Source organism: Bacillus rossius, chromosome 15, assembly GCF_032445375.1.
Source record: "Bacillus rossius redtenbacheri isolate Brsri chromosome 15, Brsri_v3, whole genome shotgun sequence".
Taxonomy (NCBI): Eukaryota; Metazoa; Arthropoda; class Insecta; order Phasmatodea; family Bacillidae; genus Bacillus; species Bacillus rossius.
Window position 1 is genome coordinate 17,287,576 of NC_086342.1, and position 22,574 is coordinate 17,310,149.

At 37.6% G+C, this 22,574-nt stretch overlaps 1 protein-coding gene across 1 annotated transcript in view; it reads left to right on the top strand.

Annotated features, from left to right (window-relative positions):
* The window catches only part of LOC134539643 (homeotic protein distal-less), a 232,896-nt gene extending 230,861 nt beyond the window's left edge, over positions 1 to 2,035 (top strand). Inside the window, exon 6 of the mRNA XM_063381830.1 lies at positions 506 to 2,035. Coding sequence (XP_063237900.1) covers positions 506 to 524 — 19 coding nt within the window. The 3' untranslated portion in view covers positions 525 to 2,035. The remainder of the gene's footprint in view (positions 1 to 505) is intronic.
* The last annotated feature ends 20,539 nt before the right edge of the window (positions 2,036 to 22,574 follow it).

The following is a 22,574-nucleotide window of genomic DNA, read 5'->3' on the forward strand; positions in this document are numbered from 1 at the left end:
AGTTGTGATTTGCCCCAGTATACAGAGGAGAGTGCAGTTTATTCTAGAGGTCATTGAAACAAGGAATTTTTTTCCAGTTCCTACAGCTGGGTATTGGTGCCTTTTATATACGGATTATAATTAGGGACACCTGTATTTCGCGAATGCATTTCGTGTCAAGGTATTTCACAAAATGCTGTAGCTTTTCTCCTCTGGTCGGTGAGAGGTGTCGTCCCGCTCTTGACGGGGCCAATGAGAATGTGGTCACCGTAACTGCTGCAACCTCACAATTTTCCATGACTCTTAGAAAAAGCTACAGTGTTTTGTGAAATACCTTGACACGAAATGTATTCGCGAAATACAGGTGTCCCTAATTTATAATCTACTGAGAACACAGGTTCACCCCCCCCCCCCCCATATCTGTTAGATCCATTTTCGGCGTGACTTCTCAGTATTGAATCCACATGTCAACATACGTATCCTGGAGACGTATCGCTGATGCTTCGTGTGTTTCCTGGTGTTTCAGTGTCTGGCCTGCCGTCTAACGAAGATGGAACAGCCTGGGACAGCTGTGAGAGCTGCGTGAGTCCACAGCCGTCGCAAGCGATTCCGCGCGCGATAAGTGCGCGCTTTCGCTTCGCGACAAGACTTGTTATTTAAAATTTTTACGTGCGCGGGAAACAAGAGAAAAAAAAAAACAATTTATAAATATATATAGTCCGTTCTCAAAAATCCTAACGCGTGAGCGAACTGACCATCAAAACGCGCATTTGTCGCGACGAGGCCGCAGGTATTGACTGTGTAGGGAAATAAATTTCAACGCGATCTTTTAATTTTTTTTTGTGTTTTGTTCTTTTGTTTTCGCTGTTTTTGTGGAACGTACTGGTTGTTTAGTGGTTCGAACTTTTTATTTCCTTCAGAGAATAATCCATTAAAATGTATTGGTCAAAGTGTGTGTGATATGTCGGATATTTTAAAGAGGTTTAATTATATTTAAAACGATTTGAAATATATTACTGTGGAAAGTATCAGGTACTTTTCGTCTCCGGGATTGGCGGTACGAAAAAAAAAATATAGTTACAAGGAGAAGATGTCTCAAGCATAAATGAAAACATTTTACTCCAAAAACTCTAAAGTGTTTCATAAATGGCTTTTAAAATCTCTCTGTATGATTTGGTAACTGAAACAAAAAATAAACACCTAGGATGTGTGTGAAATTACTATTAATATTTTTCTTAAGTAACCAGTGACGTGTGAGTCCGCATAGCTATATGGTTTTGGAAATAAAATAATATGCTTTTCACAGTTTGGAGTTCCACTGTAAGTGATTTTAAATTTTTTTTCTCCCTTGTTCACTTTTCAAATGAACGTTGGAACATTATAAACATATATATCGTTCAAAATTCACTAATATTCTCAATGGCCTGTTTGAATTAATATTGTTATCCCAGATTTTGATTAATATTATAGCATATATCTGACACCTAGACAACAGGAAATTTTATCATTAATAACCCAAGGGGAAAATATTGTATAGTTAATGAAATTTAATTCGCGTTTAATCATTTTGATAAATTGCCTCTTAGTGTTTAATCACCAAATTTTTACATCAAGTTTTTAAGGATTATTTTATTCCGATCAATTTTCAAACATTTTTTTTTGTTAAAATGAGCATGATATGACCATGTAGAGACTGTGATCTATAAACTTAATTAAATTTCCCTGGTTATGAATTTAGAACGTATAAACTTTTTAATAGCTAACAAAAACTTTGTTATTTGAGCTGTTGGTTTTTGTTTCTTCCTAAAACATTAAAAAATATAATATTATTTTAATGTCGCATTTCATGAAAAAAAAAATGGCATTAAAATTGATTTAAAAAATAGAAAAAATAGATAAACATTTACATGATTCATTGAATGATCTTAAAACTAAAAAAATGAAATGAAAGAGAAAGACTGTGATACGTGTTTTCATTTTATTTTTGTTTTTTCAAGGTGATGCATCATTGCATTGTAAAGATTACTATCGTGTGTTGTCGGAAAAAGAAAATAAAGTTTGGTTTTGTGATTGTAAATTTTCATCTTTAAGCTTACAAACTGAATGCTTTAATGAATATTAGAAGGATATGTTGTGCTTAAATTGGAGGCAAGCAATAGATTGATTCGCATTTTTAAGTCATGAAATGCAGCACACAAAAGTTATGACCACTTTGGACTTGACTACTAGGCCTTAATATCTATTGAAAATATCAGTTCTGAGTACTGAAAAAGCACAAAATGGTCTGTATTACGAATAAAAATATGGTGTTATGTTTTATGTGTACATGAAATACTTTTCACATGTTTGGCATAATGCAATACCGGTTAACAATGTTCTATTTATATGTTGTAATATAAATTATAAATAGTGTACAGAAGTTTTATTTTAATACCCATTACCTATTATAGTGGCTATCTTTACCTTCCTACGTTCTGTTACTCACTATGTCAATTATTCTAAAAATTAATGCAGTTAATATTTTTTTTTTAAGTTAGCTAAGCTGTATCACATTTTGGTCGTCAAGAAACTAGATATGTGTGTGACATTAATTACCGTGTATTGTCTGTTTTATTTTTATGATAATGCTTTCATGTTAAAAAACAATTTTGTCCTCAGAAACATAAAAGATCAGAATAATGTGTTTTGAGTTCGTGATAAAGAGAAAATGTATCGTACTAGCTGTCATAGCCTGCTGTATATTGAAAGAGTCCTGCCCCAATTATTTCCGTATATGTAAATTATAAGTAATAACACATTGAAAAAAATATGTTTTATTTAGTGATGTAAACCCTTCCCTTATATTTTTATTGTGTGACATTCAAAAAATACTTAATAAAATTTATCTTACATTTTGCCTGTAAAATTCGAATATTATTCTGTGAGAAATATTTTTTTAAAAATTTATTTAGTTTAAATATATTCCAAATATATATATATCTATCTATATATATATATATATATATATATGTATATATTCGAACGAAGAGTAAAATTCTGCTATTTACTCACAGCAGTAATTTTTGGAAACGCCATGAGATCTTCAGCTTTCTCCAAAAGAAATATGTTTGATTATAAGGAATACGTCACTTAATACAGGAAAAAAAGTATAAAAATATCTAAAAATGATTTTTTTTTGTTTTCACCTTGTTTTAATTAAAGATATCACTCGGTGAAAAAATGATAATTCTGATTACGAACAACATAAATACTGGTGGCAATGAAAAATTTACCTGTGCAATACAATAACTAAAAAAACCTTTAACATTCATTAATATGCGTGATTTTTTGGCACGCAAATATGATCATTTTGATTCTCACATCTGTTTAACAGAATCACGAGTGAGATTTTATTCCAATTGTTTTTCGATCTTCCCTAAACCTAAAACTACCGCGAAATAGCCTAAGTTGTTTATTTTACTTTTGTAATGCTCAATACAGCAAACGAACCACTGGAAAAGAATTGTTCGTGATTAGTCAATATAGCTCCAATACAACTTAAACAGTGACGTTATTAGTCTATTTTCCACCCAGGGCAAAAAATATTCTTGGCACTCCTTTTTCTTTTTTTTTTTTTTTTCAAACAAACAAAAATTTTCCGACAGTACCTCATATTAATTTCACTATTCCAAATATTTTTTAATTAACTTAGAAAATTAATAAATATATTTATTTTTAATACGTGGGAAGTTGTATTGTGCGCGAAAAAAACCAGTTTTTAAGTATTTTATTATTAATACTAAAATACAAATATTCCATTTCATTTCCCCTCCAAAACGTTTTTTTTTGTTCTAGCACTACGATATTCAAGTAAATATAACAAATAGTAAAAATTACTCTGCCAGTTTATCCCCCCTCCCCTAACTAAAATGTGGGGAAAATCGGGGCACAAGCTCCATCTGTGCCCCTTTAGTTACGTCTCTAAACTCAAATCCTGAAGGTTCACAGAAAATGCTGTGAACTTAATAGTTACAGTTAAACTTCGTTTATCCGGACTAACTGGGGCCAAAGGCAATCCGAACAACCAAAAATCCGGATAGTCCAGGTAATATGGGTAATAAAGAAAAAAAAATAATTTTTTTTTAATAAGGAAACTTACAGTTTACTACGATAAAAAACTACATATATTTTTTATACAAAATTTCGTAGTATAAGTACATGTCCTATGTTTTTAAAAAGTCATTAAAAAAATAAAATTAACTTTTCACGTAATTTCTTACCAAAGAATTCGTCAACTGTATTCTGTTAAAAACAAGTATGGCGTTTGAATGAAGCACGGCCAGGTACATTACATGTGCTAGTCGTATTTGTTTCGCATGGATGTAGAATACAAATTTATGTAATATTTCACGTAAACATAAAATAAAACGTCTACAAATCTGATCCGGATCAACGAAGGCCGTATAAACGAGGTTTTACTGCACTTTATATTAAGAAAATTAGTGTATATTATTTTGAGGACGTTAGTGCGTAAATGTTTTACCACCAATTCACAAAACGTTTTCTAACAAAGTTATGAGCAAGGTAAATGACTCACCTCTCTTGTAACTATGTTTTTTACTAACCGAACTTAACATCTAAAGTGTAATATGTCCAGGATAGGCCAAGGGCTAGAGACCTAAGTGCGTTTCAGACCTAAGACTATGTGCCTATAGTCATACTGGGTATCAACAATGCAGAAGCTGTTGCAGACAATAGTATGCTTCGTATTTTTTTAGGGGGGGGGGGGGGGGGAATTGGCCCACTATGGTAGCAATTGTCGCCATAACCGAGTCCCCTATCTTAACTCTACATATTTAAGAAAGCTAATGTGGGCACAGGTAAAACCTGCACAGACACACGGATGGAAAACTCGTCCCGGGAAAGCATTAAAGCAAGCAGGACGAACACGGGACAAAAATTTTGAAATTCCGGGTCCAAAAAATATTTTTTTCTTTTTTTTCGGTCCTACCTTAATTACCCCCCACTATCTTTCTGATCTGCCCATACACGACCTTGTTTCGACAGCTGCCGTGTTAAGTCAACGGATTGGGCACAACATTTTTTTTTAACATTGGGTACCTGAGAGGTCTACAAATTTATTCATTCACATCTTCTTTGTATCTTCACCTTCCCAAGCACCGGCCTCTATAAAACGTTACACGGAGTACGATAGGGTACGACGGAGAAAAAGCCTTTTGAAAGAGCCGTTTACGTATCGTAATTACAGCACAGAACGGCAGGGTGGGATATCAAGAGGGATGTTGCCAACAGAACATACTGTGAGGTCATACGTATAATGGCGAACGTAATTATAGCACACATTATTTAAACAAGGGTTGAGATGATAATCGAACCATATATAGTGATAAGTTACTAACCCAATTATTTTGGACTCTTAGCATGAATTGAGAATGTGAAAACGCCCCGTTAACAGCTTCGAATCAACCGTTGGTATGTGTCCTATGTAGTAAGATTATTTAATCTTGTTTTTTTAACAAAACCCTGGGAAAATCACGTATGTGGGATTTTGAGAAAAAATGATTTTTATTGAGTTAAAATGTATTTACTAAATATAAAAGTTTTTTTTTTAAAGGACAAATACGAACGGTTAGTTTTTAACTATAAAGCGCACGATTATATGCCATAGTTGCTAGGATTGAAATGTGAAATATTATTTAGGTTTCTCAAAATAATTCAATAAAACATAAAATTGGTCAAACAATTAGGTACTGTGGTTATGTTTAAATAAGAATTAAATTTACTTAGGAAACTAACCCCTCAAATCTAGGTCTCACGGAGCGGTTTGGTTCATTTTCTTGTCATTACTAATAATTAAGGAATTTTCCTGTAATTTCATTCAAATAATCTTCTTGCGATTGTCGATGTGTTCCGAATCTTCTATTTTCTAAATGTTGTTTCCGAGCTGTAAAAGGTCACGCAAGTGGTGATAATTTATAAAAGAAACCGCTGTTAAATAATACTTAGTAATTGGTTTTTGATGCAGTTTGAGAGAAAACGTAATATGTAAGAAAACTATCGCGATCAACTTATACTGGGAAAGTTCCCAAATAGGAGCGACGACAAGAAAGTAAATGATCCAACTCAGCGTGTGAGACTGGGCCTTAAGAAGCCACTGCGTGGGACTGCGTGACGTAGGGCCCTATCTAAAGGCCCTGTCACACTTAAATATTTCCCTCCAACTATATCTGACAATAGAGATGGAGGGGTATTATTGGGCGAAAAACAGCTCCCAATTTTGTTCAACAAACAAATTTGGACAGATAACCTTACGTTTCAAATAATGTGACATTATCAAATTTTGTTCTTAGTCTAAGCCATCTCACACTTCTCAGATTTAATCTCATTTTGAAATTAAATAATGTATCGCAGTCCTAGATGGAAATTTTTAAATTTTTTTAAATCTATTTGTGTATTTATAAATTTTTTGAACCTGTATAAATTTAAGTCACAATAACTTTCATTACGTAATAAACATTCAGTGATTTTTTTAAGTTATAAAAACATAAAATAGAAATATTATTCTGTGAGAAATATTTTTTAAAAAATTTTATTTTGTGTAAATATAGTTAAAATATTTTTTTTTTTTTGGAACTGACAGTAAAATTCTGCGATTTTTACACAGCAGCAATTTTTGGAAATGCCATGAGATCTTCAGCTTTCTCCAAAAAAAATATGTTTGATTATAAGGAATACGTCACTTAATACAGGAAAAAAAGTACAAAAATATCAAAAAATGGTTTTTTATATAAAAAAAATTATTTCGCACACGACATTCATGCTAACATTATTATTTTTTATTTCACTACTATAACATCTTTGATAGCCCGTGTGTTCTACAACACTTTTAAAAGATTCGTTGCGACGGGAACGAATGCCATTTCCGTTTCCGATATATAGGTACGATTTAGATTTGGCCGATTCCATCCATCTTAAAAACATATATTTTTAGAACCCGGTTCTGCATGCAAAAAAAATATCCGGTGGAACCTCAGTCGTGAAACTTGTCATAAGAACATGGCTGCGCTAGTGACGTCATAAAACCCTCCGACATTATTCGACGCAACGTATCGGAAGGTGTTGGAAGCGGTAGTTTGACAGTACTCCCTCTCTACCCTTGCGCTACCCGGGCACGTCAAGCAGAGGTTGGTTGAATTGGGGGGTAGGGGGGGGGGGGAAAGAGGCAACCCCGATTGAGACGTCTCACGTCAGAAAAGCACCTCCGGATCCCCGAAGGACAATGCGTTCGAGAGGAGAGAATACAAAAAAAAAAAAGAAGAAGGAGAGGGAGAAATGTGCTGACGCCTGTACCTCCGAACCATGCAAAAGACGTCGTCCCCCGGCGTCAAGACTCTCCCGGACACACGGGAAGGAAGGCTTCTTCTGCCCGTCTGGACGGAAGGAAGGGTTTATACCGGCTGCTCGGCGGGGCGAAGAAGGTTTCCGAAAAGGGGGGGGGGGGCAGAGTCTGCCCCCCCCCCCCCCACACGACGAGAACAGGCCGACGACGACGTGAAACACAAAAGCTCTCCCGGCAGACACCGGTGAAAGGGGAGAAACAGAGACAGAGAGGTAAGGCATTGAAGTAAAAAAAAAAAAAAGGAAAAAGGGGCGACCAGATATCAATAGGACGCCACCGCCGACAAAGCTTGTCGGTAGCTTCCCCCACTTCTCCCCAATATACCCCCCCCCCTCCCACCAAAAAAAAAATGAAGCATCTTGAATCGGGGAACACCGTGGAAACAAGAAATGAGAACCCAGAGAGCAAAACAATTCCTCGACGAGATGGACACTTCTGGGTCCCGGCGTATCAGAAACGGCCCGCGGACGTAACGCGGATCTAGTGGGCAATCAAAAAGTCTCCCTTCTTCCCTTACCCCCCCCCCCCCCTTCCCCTTAACCGAAACCCTTTCACGACTATAGTTGATTGGAAAACCAGGAGGGGTAAAAATAAGAAAAAAAGAGGGGCCTCCAGGATAAAGATACGGTCGGGGAAAAGGGAATGGCGTTGAGATAGACGTGAAATAAATAATGAAAGAAAAGAGTATGCGGTACGAATCGCGATGGGTAAAAAAAAAAAAAAAAACCTTGTCCCCCTTCTCTACGCTTCTTTGGCCAACAACGGGCCGCCCCAGGAGCGAACCGGTCAGGAAGGCCAATCAGGGAGGAGAGAAGCGAGGTGAATCTGGAATAATTAGCCAATGGGAGAAGAAGTCTCACTGCATGGATCTCTGATCCCCGCGGGTACACTTTGATCGTCAGCACACCGTACAGTGGACGTACAATCACGCTCGTGTCAATCACCACAGCAACTCATCTCAAGAGAGCTTCATTGTGGTCTCGCTGACAGTGACAGATGAAAAAAAATATGGAGGAGTTGGAGGTGACACACAAACGAATCAGACAACCTGTATAAAGAATTTATCAGAAAAGGAGCGTTTTTCGGCGGAAACCACGTGAAGAGCCGTGAATTAGGACAGCTAAATCGGGGGTTCGAACCCGGTTCTTGCCACAGAATGAAAACGTTATGCTCATTGATAATTCTCATCAGCGACCTAATTGAATTTTTCATAGACATTAATTTCGTATTTTTGTAATTTTTTTTTTTTATCTACATGGACAAATTCTTGTTACGAATCCTAACGACATAAATTCACAACAATTCCTTACGCGGGCCTTGAACCAAGGCCTCACAAGAGCTGATTAATGAAGCAGTTGCATTAGGGCATCGAACCTCTGAGCCCACGAGGGTGTACCAGTACTATAACTTCCAGTGATGTAATACAGAATGTCCATAAAAGAATGTACCTTTTTCAATGATATATTATAACAGTTTAACTTAGACCATTTATAATAAATCATACATCAAATTGAAGGTTCATCTGACATAACGCCATGCGATTTTTTTTTGCCTTTGGGTTTTTTTTATGAAAGATTGTGTCTACATACGTTCCGCCGCTTCCTAATGATTTCCCAAAGTCGATAAACAGAATTGAAGAGGCTATTGCTTCTATTACTCCGGATTTGTTAACCAAAGCATGCGGAGAATTGGACTTAAGGTTGGATGTGAGCCTTTTAACTGAAGGTGCACATATTGAACATTTGTAAGAAATACTAGGTTAGTTTATGATGTATGATTTATTGTAAATAGTCTAAATTAAACTGCTATATTCCATTGAATCTGGGACATTCTTTTATGGACATCCTGTATTTTATTACACTCGCATATAAAAGTTTTTTTAGAACTAATGTGCATGTGAAAACATAATTTAAATATATTTTTTTCCTGCTGCGAATAGTTTTCTTTTTCCGTACAATAGAACCTCCCCTAGTATATTAATCTTTGTGTATAAGTCGTTGATATTCTTAGTGGCTGTTTGCAGGACAAAATGCGCCGCAAGTTGAGTCGTGCTAGAAACAGGCCCCTAGTGTAGGCTTAATGTAGTAAACAACTCTTCAAACAGGGAAGTACCCTACTGGTTAATGCAACATGTTTCATCAGTCAGTTGTAGGCCTATAGTTAAAATCTGCGTCATGTAGCTTGTCTTAAATTTGACACTCCTCAAAAGTATCTCAGACGTTAACTTTTTCCTGTGACAACCACGTAAAATCGTTTACAAAACAAAACACCGTCGGTAGAACCACGGTGGCGGAAAGGGATAGGCAGACCACTGATTGCTAGCTTTGGGAAACGAGTTAACACGACACAGACTATACGCAAAGAAAGAATTGAACTCACGGTACTTCCCCGTTTAACTCTTTGGGCTAGTACACCTTTCCTCGCCGATACTCCCTCAGTGTTACATGTTTCTTTGGAAGAGGCAGACGGAATGTGGATTATTTCGGGTTTAAATATCTCCCAGATTCTCTCACCAGAACCACCTCTTGGTTCTGGCATAGTGTAACGTAAAATGTGGTATCTTAATAGTGAAGTGAAGGGAGTGAGTGGCTTATGCTTGTGGCATCTTATTTGAAAGACGCTTGAATAAGAGAAGAAACCAATGACTCGTATGCTGAAGGAAGATCGTGACTACATTCGCCAGTGCAGAGCAGGGTAAGTACCGAAGTATTTATAGACTATGGTGGAATCACAATGGCACGACAAACGTGACACGACGCGAATAAAAAAAATTCCTAGTTAGTCACGTTCGACGCATCTGTGACGTCAGTGCGACAACATTCGCAACCGCGAAAAACTTCACGATTAGAAAGATTTTCTGCTTTAAACGCGTCGTGGGCATGACATTTTTGGAATTTCTTGTCAGAATTTTGTTTCTCGAACAACGATTAGACTGGTGCGTTTTATGATACCTATTATTATTTTTCGTTGATTTCAAGTGGTTTGTTTAGTGGAAATTTAAAATTATACGTGAAATCTTTGAAATGAGTTCACGCACATTTTTTCTTCCTATAAATGTTATATGTAGAATAAAAGTAAAATAAAGTTCACTCAAACATGTTGATCACAGGAACTACTAAACATTGGTAGTTGTCGTACGTGTGGGGCATAGGTATGTAAGCAATGGCCATAAACAATTTTATATGTCATTTACCTTGGTTTGTAGCTCGCATAAGACCCACGGGTTCCCCATAACGCGATATTTTGATGTCGCTCCGTGTCCTTTGCGTTTTTTTTAAATTCAAGCATTAGAGTTGAGATTGAAAAGGTTGTCATTTAAACCAACATAACATATTTTACTTTTAAGAAAATTTTCGGGTGAACTATTTTCGAAGTATATGTCAACGTGATGTTATAAAGAATATATTATTCGCATAACCCAAAAATGACTCACTAAACCGTAAATGGATTATTCCAAGACTTTTATGTTTACCGATATTGTCACTAAAAAAGTATTTTTAAGTGATTAGAAAAGTTACTATTAAGGTCTGATTCAGATAAATATTTAGTAAAACTTCTTCACAATTTGGCTTATATACACAATAATTAGGCAATATTGCAATATTGACCTTTTAATAGTGTGTCCCAATGCAATGTAAAAAAAATTTTTGGTACTTTTATGAGGATAGTTCTTGGAAACTAGGTTGCCAACGATATCACTTGTAAAACTGCAAGGCAGCGATTTTTAAGATTGCAAATGGTAGGTTCAAAGCTCTGCCTTGCAATTTTACAAGTTATATAGTTGGCAACTGAGTTTCAAAGGATTTTCCTTGTAAAAAGTACAAAAAAATTTGACATTGCATTTTGTAGCCATAATAACATTATTTGCAATATATTTAATCGATATTCTTGTCCCTGTAAGTGTGCAATTAGGGAAGGAACAATTAAGAAGTATTCCGTTTTTTTTTATACACTGAAGCTAATAAAATTGCAACAGTTGTTTTCCCGCAGGCTTATGGAACCTCGCTTCCGAAAACTGTCTCCTTACGTACAGACATCGTGACGTAATAGAAGGCGGGATTAACAACTCGTCTATCATTTCAGCAGCTGCTTAATATATTACAAAATTTAAAAAAAGTGACACATATAACTCAAAAATAATGGTTTGCCAGAATGACACATAATAATTGGTTTTTGGTAAACAATTTTTGTAAAATGATAAATCTAATTTTTTTAATGAAATCTCCACAATTAACTTTTTACAGAGGGCTAAACAATCAACATAATCAAAATTTAATTATATATTCGAATAACCAAACACACAAACACATAATTGAGAAGCTCTACTTCATTGTTTAGGAGAATTAGATTTACTTTAAAAGTAGGGTATGCTATTAAAATAAGATTATTTACGATCAGTATTGACAACACCAGCTCCTCTTGAAAAAAAATACAGAGAATTGAAATTTAAAATATTCTTTTTAGAATCAGCATTTTATGTAAGTCACACTCATATTTGTAACTGTACCCGAGGCAAACTAGTCATTGTGTGGGTCTTTACATAGCAATTTTTATAATTAAAAAAAATTATTTATCGACGGAGCCATAGATTGAAAAAAATTGCAGTGTCAAGTTTTCAGTCAAGTCTGTTAACTGACTCGTTGGCTATATCGAACGTATTTCAAGGAAGATTAGGCCTCGCCAACTTGCAATTTCAAATATTTTGATACCGCTTGCACTAAAGCTTCCGCGCTAAATGCTTTGGTTTGACATGGCATAGGACTTAGCTTCGACTACTTGTTGAAAGTCAACACTTGTGAACTGGTGTGGTTATCATGTTAGTTGTGGTCACCCGCATGAAGTAATAAGTTGTTTCCTCGCGATGCTTACAGATTAGAGCCTGTTAGTAAATACGTGCTTGCAACATGGTATAGAAGGTCTGGGAGGTATGATTCATCTCTTGCTGTGCCAAAAATTTGGATGAATAGTTCAAAATTTATAAATATAGCAAAAAAGATGGAAAAAATCTAAGATGACGGGTCTAATCCCTCTTAGACGCATCAGTTTCACGAGACGGTTTACAGTGGTTTACGTAACAGGTGCTGCAACGGCCACCTCAAACGCTCTTATTTCGAGGACTTCGAGATTTCGTCCAAAGCTCGGACAAGCAGAAAACTAAACTCAACAAAGCGTTTACCCTCAAACTTTTAACGCATTAATCGCACAAAAAGCTGTTGTGGAAGACACTGATGGGTTTGGACTGGCCCCCCGGTGTTCTGTTACAAGGGGATGTTTGATCTTCGATATGTACCATGTCTGGAACTCTCGGAAAATGAAATTTGCTGTGAGGCGATTTGGGCAAGGGATGGGGGATGAATGGTGAAAGATAATGAACGGCCCTGTGCGGGGAGGGTAGGGACAGAGATCGAGGCCCTTAGTTTTCCGACGGTCGCCGACAAGACTGCGACGTTTAGCGAAGTCACGCGTGTTTCGCTATAGGGATCGCTGGCTTCTACCTTCGGCGATAGCATCTGCGCTGGTGCGCCTATGGGCGACCTCGTGCTATGTACCCTACCTGAATGGGGGAAATCCATAGCTGTCAGATCGGCTTCGCTGATAACCCTTCGACGTGTTTCGGGGTGGCTCTACCTCCTCTGGTACGTGGTTGCCTGGGCCCTGCCAACCCTTCTTCTTCCTGGACCATCCTCATTGACACGTACCGAACCTGCCTGCTTTTATGCTTGCAATAATTTAACCCCCGTATCGAATGCGTGCAGAGTTCTCTCCCTGTGACTGTGCAAGTTTTACCATGGGCCCAACTGAACTGGTTACAGCCTGGAGTTTAAAGATATGGGGAGTTAGTCATGGCATCAACTGCTGCCATGGCTGGCCAATTCCCGAACAAAGCACACGATGCATGCGTGCATGCATGCATGCATGGCTGAAACCCAGCATGATTAGGCAGAACCCTCCCTTAACAAATACACTTGGTTTCAGTTAGGTTATAGGGAGTAAACATTCGGCGCCAGTACGCGCGGATTTGCGAGAATTTTTTTTTTTTTGTGACGTTTCCAAAACTCACGCAACCCTGCCATGTTTTAACTTGCTTGCTGGTCTGTGAAAATACATACTAGCATATCACAATCACTGTTGATTCCGCCTCTGTAGTGATCCAGGTTCTTTGCGATTTAAATCGATATCTCGGCGCCACTCGAGCCTAGTTCTTCCTTAAAAACAAAAAAACAAACTTTTCTTTTGGAAAAATATTTTATCAAACCGAATACGTCCACTTTAAAAAAGATAATTTCTTAAAATAACATTTTCCAAGCTTTACACAAACATAGGATTAATAAAGTTAATGAAACAGGCATCAAGGCTCTGCAGTAGTCAAAAATCTCTTTCCTTGAAGCGAAATAATCACGGATAAAGTAATTATCACTATCATTACGATTCACGTAATCCATGTTCACATTATGAATTTAGTTCCCTAACCAAATTAAACTAAAAATATAACTCCTTAGGCAGAATTTACTCTGCCAAAAATAAAGACGTATTTAATGATGACATATGCTATTAACGTTTTCAGCGATTCATCTTTTCAATACAATGCAGAGCTCACACTGGAAGATATTTGTGCAAATAATTTAGGATATTTTTGATAATGACTAAAAATTAATAAATTAAATACACGAGACTTCTCTTCTTGAATTTTTCACTTGGATAGTCGTCAGACTTCTTTGCCTGACGAACTTTGTTTTTTCACAACCGCACTTTTAACTCTGTTTGAAAGTGTTTTGAAGGCCTAACTCACGTGATAAAAATAGTATGGTTTTTTTCATGCAATATTTTGTATACTGCTGTATATTTGGTGAAAAATTTTTATAACTAAAAACTAGAATTGTGATCATAATAACAAAAATAAGATGATAAAACCCAACTTTGGACATGATTTTCGGTTAATTAGAAAAATAACTGTTTGGAACTAAAACCAGAGTTAATAAGGCCATAGTTTTCTAAATAAAATCCTAAAAAAATGTGAATCACATTGTGTTCAGTTTATAAATAAGCACTGGTAAGTTTTTGGCGAAAGTTTGCGTCCAGCCAAGGCTTTACCTTTGGACGTTTCCCGCTTGAACACCGGGTGGTATCCTAAATTATTCTGCATCCATCATTTCCAAGTTTTTCCTCACTATTTTAAATACATTCATAACATAACTATCGTTATTTGTTTATAAAGTGTTTTACAAATTTAGTACGTAGCTATTTATTTAATTCAATTTTAGAAATTACAGTAAATTTATGGACTTTCCAACGAATAATCTATAAGAAATAAACTATGAGTTTTTCGTAATTTTAAATAACTGAATCTTCGTAGAAATCACGCCGTATTTCAACCTCCGAGTTGTATGTTTTTTTATTAACAAAGGGGGACAAAATAAAAGTGTTATTCTTTTGTAGACGTCGCTAATTTTCTAATGTTTTGTTAACGTACGAAGAATATTCTCTTGGATTCAAGTTCAAAGTAAGTAAACTCAGTATCCGTTAATTTACGAAGATAACCAGAAATTTACGAAGATCCTGGATAATTTTCAACCAGCGTTCTTCATAAAATTCAGGGGCAAAGTTTTAACAGTGTAGTATTTACAACCTTAAAAACAAATTTTGTTTATTTCAACTAGAGCATGAACTACTAATATGTAATTGTATTATAAGTATACTGTTTTAAATAAATCGTTTGGGTGTAGCCTTTGAGGCGTATTCCTTAATATATATTTTTTTTTAGTTTTTCATTCATAAATCAATTATAAATTTGGAATTTTAAAAACTTTGAAAAACTCAGATTTTAAGGCTTGTGGAAAAACACTGTTTTTTTAAATTTATTTATGGATACTATACAAAAAATTGTGATATATGACAAAATATTATTTTAAAACTGTATACAACACGATTAGCATACATTGTCTTAGTTTATGCTAGTGTTGACATAAAAACTGGCCTTTAAGTTTCTTAAAACCATTAAAAAATTGGTATTAGATTTACATATGAATCACTCAATAAAAAACTTACTAAAATTAGTTTATGAATATGTTAAGGATAATGAGCAAAAAACACTAAATTATGGAAGCAAAATAATTTAGGATACTAAATCTTGGAGCCCTATTAAACACGGCTGAAACGAATCGAGAATTTTCTCTGTTTAAATTGATACGTTGGTAAGCAACACGTTAGTATGTCGGTGGGAAGGACATTGAAAAAATAAAAATAAATGAAGAGCGAATGGGTTACATTTCAATTTACGCGGCGTGTGTGTTACAAACAACCCTCTCTCTCTTTCTCTCTCTAACCGCGCATGCGCGGGCCGTATCGTGAATGCCTCCCCGCGGAAACTAATTTCTCAAATTGACGGTTATGATTGCTGGTCGCGGTAAACCCCCTCGGTGGCCCTGGGGAGACCTCCGCCGACCTTGCCCCCCTGTCGGAGTGGAAGAACCGACCAAGCGACGGAGCCAGGCACGGTGAATGGCAAGGAGATCTTCTGGCGCGCGGCGGTATAATGCGACCCCACTGACGCACAAGGTTTACGGGGGGTGAACTTCTTATATGCGCTGTCTACTCTACCACCGTATCAAAAAATTCAGCTTAAGACAAAATGTTCACAAGTTAAAACATTTTTTTTTTCTTTTTGAGTGGATATCTAAGGGTGGTTCGCACCCATACAGGCACATAGATATTCTCACATCAATAAACTTCGAACCAACTAGCATTTGTCTACATGAATCCATGTGTCTGATTGGTAATAATCATCATCATCATCATCATCATCAACTACTTCCAGCCTGCGGCCGGGCCAATCTTCCTCTGTTACCCACCACATTCCTTCCTGTTTCAGTCTCATTCATCCTCTTTACTGCATGCCTTTAACTATCTGATATTCACACCCCTTCTTTGGTCCTCCCCCTTCTTTGGTCCTCCTTGGGGGTCTACTACCTGTGTACTTCAAGCTTGCTTCGCCTGTGTATTTTTTTTTTTTTTTTTTACGTTCTGGTGGCAAATGGAAACCGCTCGGAAACATCGTGTACCGTCAGTGCGAGAGCTCCGAAACCCAATCCACGGATTGCGACCAGAAGAAGACCAGATTTTGTTCTTATAACCACCTAGATCTGAACCTTTTTGTGCATGCTAGGGGTTGTAAACGTACAATTCTTGGAATGTCCGTACATTTATCGAGATTCCAGTTTCGACTTTCTATCCGGTTTCCATCGGAACTCTCGTAACTCAGGCTTTGTGCAATAATACCCCGTTATCAACAAGCAGTCTAATGGAATCATTAAATTGCAATTTTTAGTGTTACTTCATTCAGTAATTAGGCTCGTGTTCCCTCGGCTACATTTGCTTCTCACTACACTCATTTATTTTTATCTTAGTATAATTTTTCAATCAACATCCTTATTTTATACTATTTTATCATTGACCTAGAACACTATCACCATTCTTCGTCAGTATGATCTCCTTTTACCAATTAGTTCTTTTCTGGAGATCCTTCTTTCTATAAGACCGGTGAGAAACAGCTACGTAGTTCGCAGAACTTTTCAGTTACTACAATCTTAATCATTCAGATCACACTTTCGTGTTTAGAGAGGTAGTCAGGCAGTCAAAAGGACGAATACCATGGAGGTAAGAAATCAGGGAGTGGGCATGTGCAATGTTTGTCATGTAAATAATCCAAGTCAAAATTTTAATATCAATTTTTTTTATTATTATGAAGTTTAAGGCTAATTCATTTGCTGATGTATTGTTAAATATTTTTTAACAATACTCACTACAGAATTTCAATTAATTTCCACCGATGGGTTGGTCTGTGTGTTACTAAGTTGTCGAGGGCTGCAGTTTCGTTGTGCTTGCTGTCCTTGTTGCAAATGTCTCGTCGTTATCAACCCATCGTGTTCAACTGTGATGTGGCATTTTCCTGACTAAATTCCTTCCATGGAATTCTCTATACTGTCCGGGCATTTAACATTTGATATCAGCTGATGTTGGCTTTTTATCTGTACGTTTGCATGTTCATAGGGACCGGAAAAAATTCTCAAGTTCAATGAGCTCCTGGTGAGACACTACAATTACCTTCACACTAAGGCAGATGTAACTTCTTCATTGGCTGTTGGCTCGTGAGACGTCTCAACTAGGTTACTTGTGATCGGTTACTTCTTCGCTTGAGAGCCTCTCATTGGCTCGGAATCCTCCAGGTGAACCAACATCACAAGCAGCATAGAGGTACAACGGTTTGAGTTTTAGAAAATCACGAAAGGAATACGCGAATTTTTCATGTGTCTACGTATTCATATTCGTTTCTTTCGTTCTTGAGGTTTAACTATGACATGCATGCCCACGAAATTGCTTGGAATCATTTATTTCCACGTTGCAAGAACTATTCAAAGAACGTAAAATATATAAAAACGGTTTGTTTTTCTAACCAGACGGACTTCGCCTTAAGAACGAACTCCCACTCCACGGGCTAGTACCTACTTCTGCGATGCCGGAGTCTCTCCGGCAGAGGACGTCTTGTCTTGCGCGGTTGTTACTCCTCGGAAGGGCAGTGCGCCATTGACGAGAGCATGGGCGCGCGTAGTGTAAGGCGGTTGCCCGTCGCGGTCCCATCCCTCCGGGAACCTCCCCTCGGAGTCCCTGTAAATTGACACTACTGTTGCAATGTGGGGCACACACCAGGAGGTGTGCTTTATTTCTCTCCCCCCTCCCCCCCTCCTCTTCTCGGATGCTCTCTGAATGGCCTCGCATCCTCCCGAGGATTATATTATGTAAACGTATGGCTGTTGTCATGGGCGGAACACCGCTGCCTGGAAAGACGAGCAAGGGGGAGGTCGGCAGCTCTTTCTTCGGCGTCCATTGTGTGCCCTCGCGGCATCTCTCTAACCCGTGGGGGATTAGGCACAAAAGAGTCCCTCTCCTCGCGATGTGCGCGGGGTGTGGGGGGTGCTGCTACCTTCTCCCCCCCCTTTCCCCCCTGTCCTCTCCGTCCAGGGAGGGGGGGGGGGGATCGAGTGACCCCCGCCGATAGAGAGGGCTCGAGCTTGTTTTCGCAAAAGGCCAACCACTAAATGCCTGTAAGCAGCAGCGTGCGTGTTGTCGGCATGTGGAGGGGCTGCGTCCCCCCCTACCCCCCTTCTTACACCAATCACCCTGATCCTTCCATCGTCTGAAAGATGGGACCGGACACCGCGGTGGCCAATATCGACACGCGCTTCTCGCAAGAATTTAGGGATTTTTCCCTCCTCGTATCGTTGGCTCTCATATGACGCCCGACATATTTTTTTTTAGCAACAAAAAAAAAATGCAAGGTATTTAAGAGGGCTTAGGCCTCACCATCTTGCAATTTCAAATTTTTTGATACCGCTTGCACTAAAGCTTCCGTGATAATTTTTGTTTTTTGTTTGACATGGCATAGGACACTTGTTGAATTCAAACCTTGTTAACTGGTGTGGATATCACGATAGTTATAGTCTTCCACGTGAAAAAAAAAGTTTTTTTCCTCACGGCACTTACAGACTAGAGCCTGTTAGTAAATATGTGGTTGCAACAAGGTATAGAAGGTCTGGGTGATAAGATTTATGCCATGACATGCCAAATAAATGAATAGGGTTAAATGGTTGAGAATTGTAATTATGGCAAAAAAAAAAGATTGAAAGACTACAATTTGACGGGGCCTAATCTCACTTTAATGTGTCGGATTTGATGGTGAACGACTCCCGATTGGGCAAAATGTGGAGTTGTTTGAGAAGGAGCTACGATTAGAGGCTGAGGCAATACATCTCGGCATCGTTGCCACCCATTCCTCTTATCTTAACCCATTCAGCTAAACCTGTAGTTGAGTCGTAGAGGAGAGCCCTGTACTCATTGGCGTAGCTGTGTTCATAAAGTTGGGGGGGGGGGGGGGGGAGGGACAAATAATGATTTTGATGTTATGTAAACCCATTCCCCTCTTACTGAGACGAGGGGTCCGGGGGTCCTCCACCGGAAAATTTTGATTTTAAAGTGCAAAATAGCGCTTTTTAAGCACTTTTTGTATCTAACCATTGGATACATCGATGTTGAAATTATTATTGTTTCCTTAAGATAAAATTTGATGAGTGAAGAAATTACAACTAAAGTTGGGCAGAATAATATAATAAAATAAAAATATCACGGTCTATAAAGTTGGGGGGGACAGTCCCTTCCACCCAAAAAGTTCAGGGGGACACGTCCCCCCCTGTCCCCCCCGGTTCCTACGCCCCTGCCTGTACTGAGAGCACCGCAAACTCCCTGACTCCCGACAGTTTGGAGACGCGGCGACGTCTTTCTCGTTCATCTGGACTCGTGTTTCGTGTGAACACGTGTCAAGAGACCTCGCCCATACGCCTACCCTGTCGCACCATCTCCCGGAAATCACCCCAGTCGTTTCATTACTGGAGGTCGTTGTTGATCAATCCTCCAGTTTCTCCTGAGTTTCAGTGAATGAGTTCTGGACTAGTGTTCCGTGTGAACACGTGTTAAGGGACCTCACCCACATACACCTACCCTGTCACCTTAGTCGTTTCATTACTGGAGGTCTTTGTTGACCAATCTTCCAGTTTTTTCCTGAGTTTTTAGTGAATGAGTTCTGGACTCGTGTTTCGTGTGAACACGTGTTAAGAGACCTCACCCATACACCTACCCTGTCGCAAGATCTCCCGGAAATCACCCCAGTCGTTTCATTACTGGAGGTCTTTGTTGGTCAATCCTCCAGTTTTTACCTGAGTTTCAGTGAATGAGTTCTGGACTAGTGTTCCGTGTGAACACGTGTTAAGGGACCTCACCCACATACACCTACCCTGTCACCTTAGTCGTTTCATTACTGGAGGTCTTTGTTGACCAATCTTCCAGTTTTTTCCTGAGTTTTTAGTGAATGAGTTCTGGACTCGTGTTTCGTGTGAACACGTGTTAAGAGACCTCACCCATACACCTACCCTGTCGCAAGATCTCCCGGAAATCACCCCAGTCGTTTCATTACTGGAGGTCTTTGTTGGTCAATCCTCCAGTTTTTACCTGAGTTTCAGTGAATGAGTTCTGGACTAGTGTTCCGTGTGAACACGTGTTAAGGGACCTCACCCACATACACCTACCCTGTCACCTTAGTCGTTTCATTACTGGAGGTCTTTGTTGACCAATCTTCCAGTTTTTTCCTGAGTTTTTAGTGAATGAGTTCTGGACTCGTGTTTCGTGTGAACACGTGTTAAGAGACCTCACCCATACACCTACCCTGTCGCAAGATCTCCCGGAAATCACCCCAGTCGTTTCATTACTGGAGGTCTTTGTTGATCAATCCTCCAGTTTTTACCTGAGTTTTCAGTGAATGAGTTCATCCCCGGTGAACCAGTGGTTGACGAGACTTCAAATCAAAGCTCTTTCCTGCCTACCAAAATATTACACATCTGTCTACAACATCACAATAATTATACTTACTTAGACCTAGCTTAGGATCTACACGCTACAGTTGGCAATTTACAGGGACACTCAAAGGGCCTATTCCTCACATAATTTGTAGTGTGTATATATATGTGTGTGTGTAGGTGTGTGTGAGTTATATAGTTTCTATCTGTATGAGATTATTAAAACGTTTCACACCTGACCGTCAAAACAAGAGGAAGTTTACTGTCTACATGAGATTTATAATAACACAATCACCCCTTAAAGCATAAGTCTTGATACTTCTTGATGAAATTTCGGTCAACTGACGTTAAAAATAAGAGGAAAATTATCGTCCGTATCTCAGTTTAAAAAAACTACCTGCATATCTCGGTTGTCTAAGATTTCAAAAACTACCTCCATTCCCCTATCCCACTCTTTTAATAACGATTTTTGTTATTTATAATAAAATATTGTCCACTTGAATTTCAAAATAAGAGAAAAAAACTGTCAAAATTTATTTTCAAATAATCACACCTTTTACCATTTCCCACCTCTAAATAAAAAAATAGTAATTGATACTTCTGGTTAAATTATAACATTCTATGTAAGATAAAGATTTTTTGAAATATTTTTTTTTGAAAGAATAAAAAAAGCTTCATAAAAATCATCTAGAAACCTTCCTCATACATTTTCCCACCAATTAAAAGAATATTTTGGTTTTTGTTGATGAAATTATGCACTTTAGTTTAAAATAATATGAAAATCACTGACTACTCACCTCTATTCCCCTAAATGAAATCTCTAAAACTCTGCGTAAATTCCGGATAACGCAAGGTACTTCAACCAGTGTTATACAAATGTGGTTTCTATTACAGTATTAAGCAGCGATTAGACTGAAATGAACAGCTTGTTGCTTACGGGGAAGGATGAATTACATTGTTTACCAAAGGACTGCACAAACACGCATCACGCATGACTCTACAGTAATCACACACAGCCGTGTGGAGTCACGTAGAGAACACGCCCGACAAGAGAATAGGTGGCCATGCGTGTGGAAGTAGATGGAAACATTACCAAACAACTTTTCCAAGCTTGTTACAAGCAATTGCATTACTCAACTGTAAACAATACTGTATGATAATTCGTCACTGAATATATTATAATCACATACCTACTTAAACAAACACTTAACATTTTTTTTCATCCCGTTAAAAATAAAATTCGATAAATGAAAAAAGATTCACTATGCTGTTATGCATGTTTGTTGATTTTGCTGTATTCCTTACCTCTCACTTGATTTGCTTTGGAGTTATGATTTATTACAGTAAAACTTTATTTACCCCCTTTTTCAACCACTTAATAATGAAATAACGTAATGAATCTGTAGTTGTGTTCGTTCGGAAAAATGTATCTTTAAACAGTGGAAGAACATGTTAAATAAGTCCAAGTGTTTTTCAAGTTCACTTCATACAAACAAACTTACACTCTTTATCTTTATCATATGAGAATTTTTGAAACTGTTTCAATGTACACTAACATATATGATTATTGTTTATAAATGTTACAGTTTTTTTTCTTGGCTGAAATTTAATTAAGAGTTATTCTATAGCTAAAAGTAGAATACAAATTGAACCTGAACAAGAATTAGTAAAATTATATTGAAAAACAGTGTAAAATGCTTCACTGTCGTCACTAAAAATTAGATTGAATACTTCAGTTACTAAATTTAAAATTTTTTTTTAATAAATTACCTTAAGTTTCTTTGACTCAGGAACTG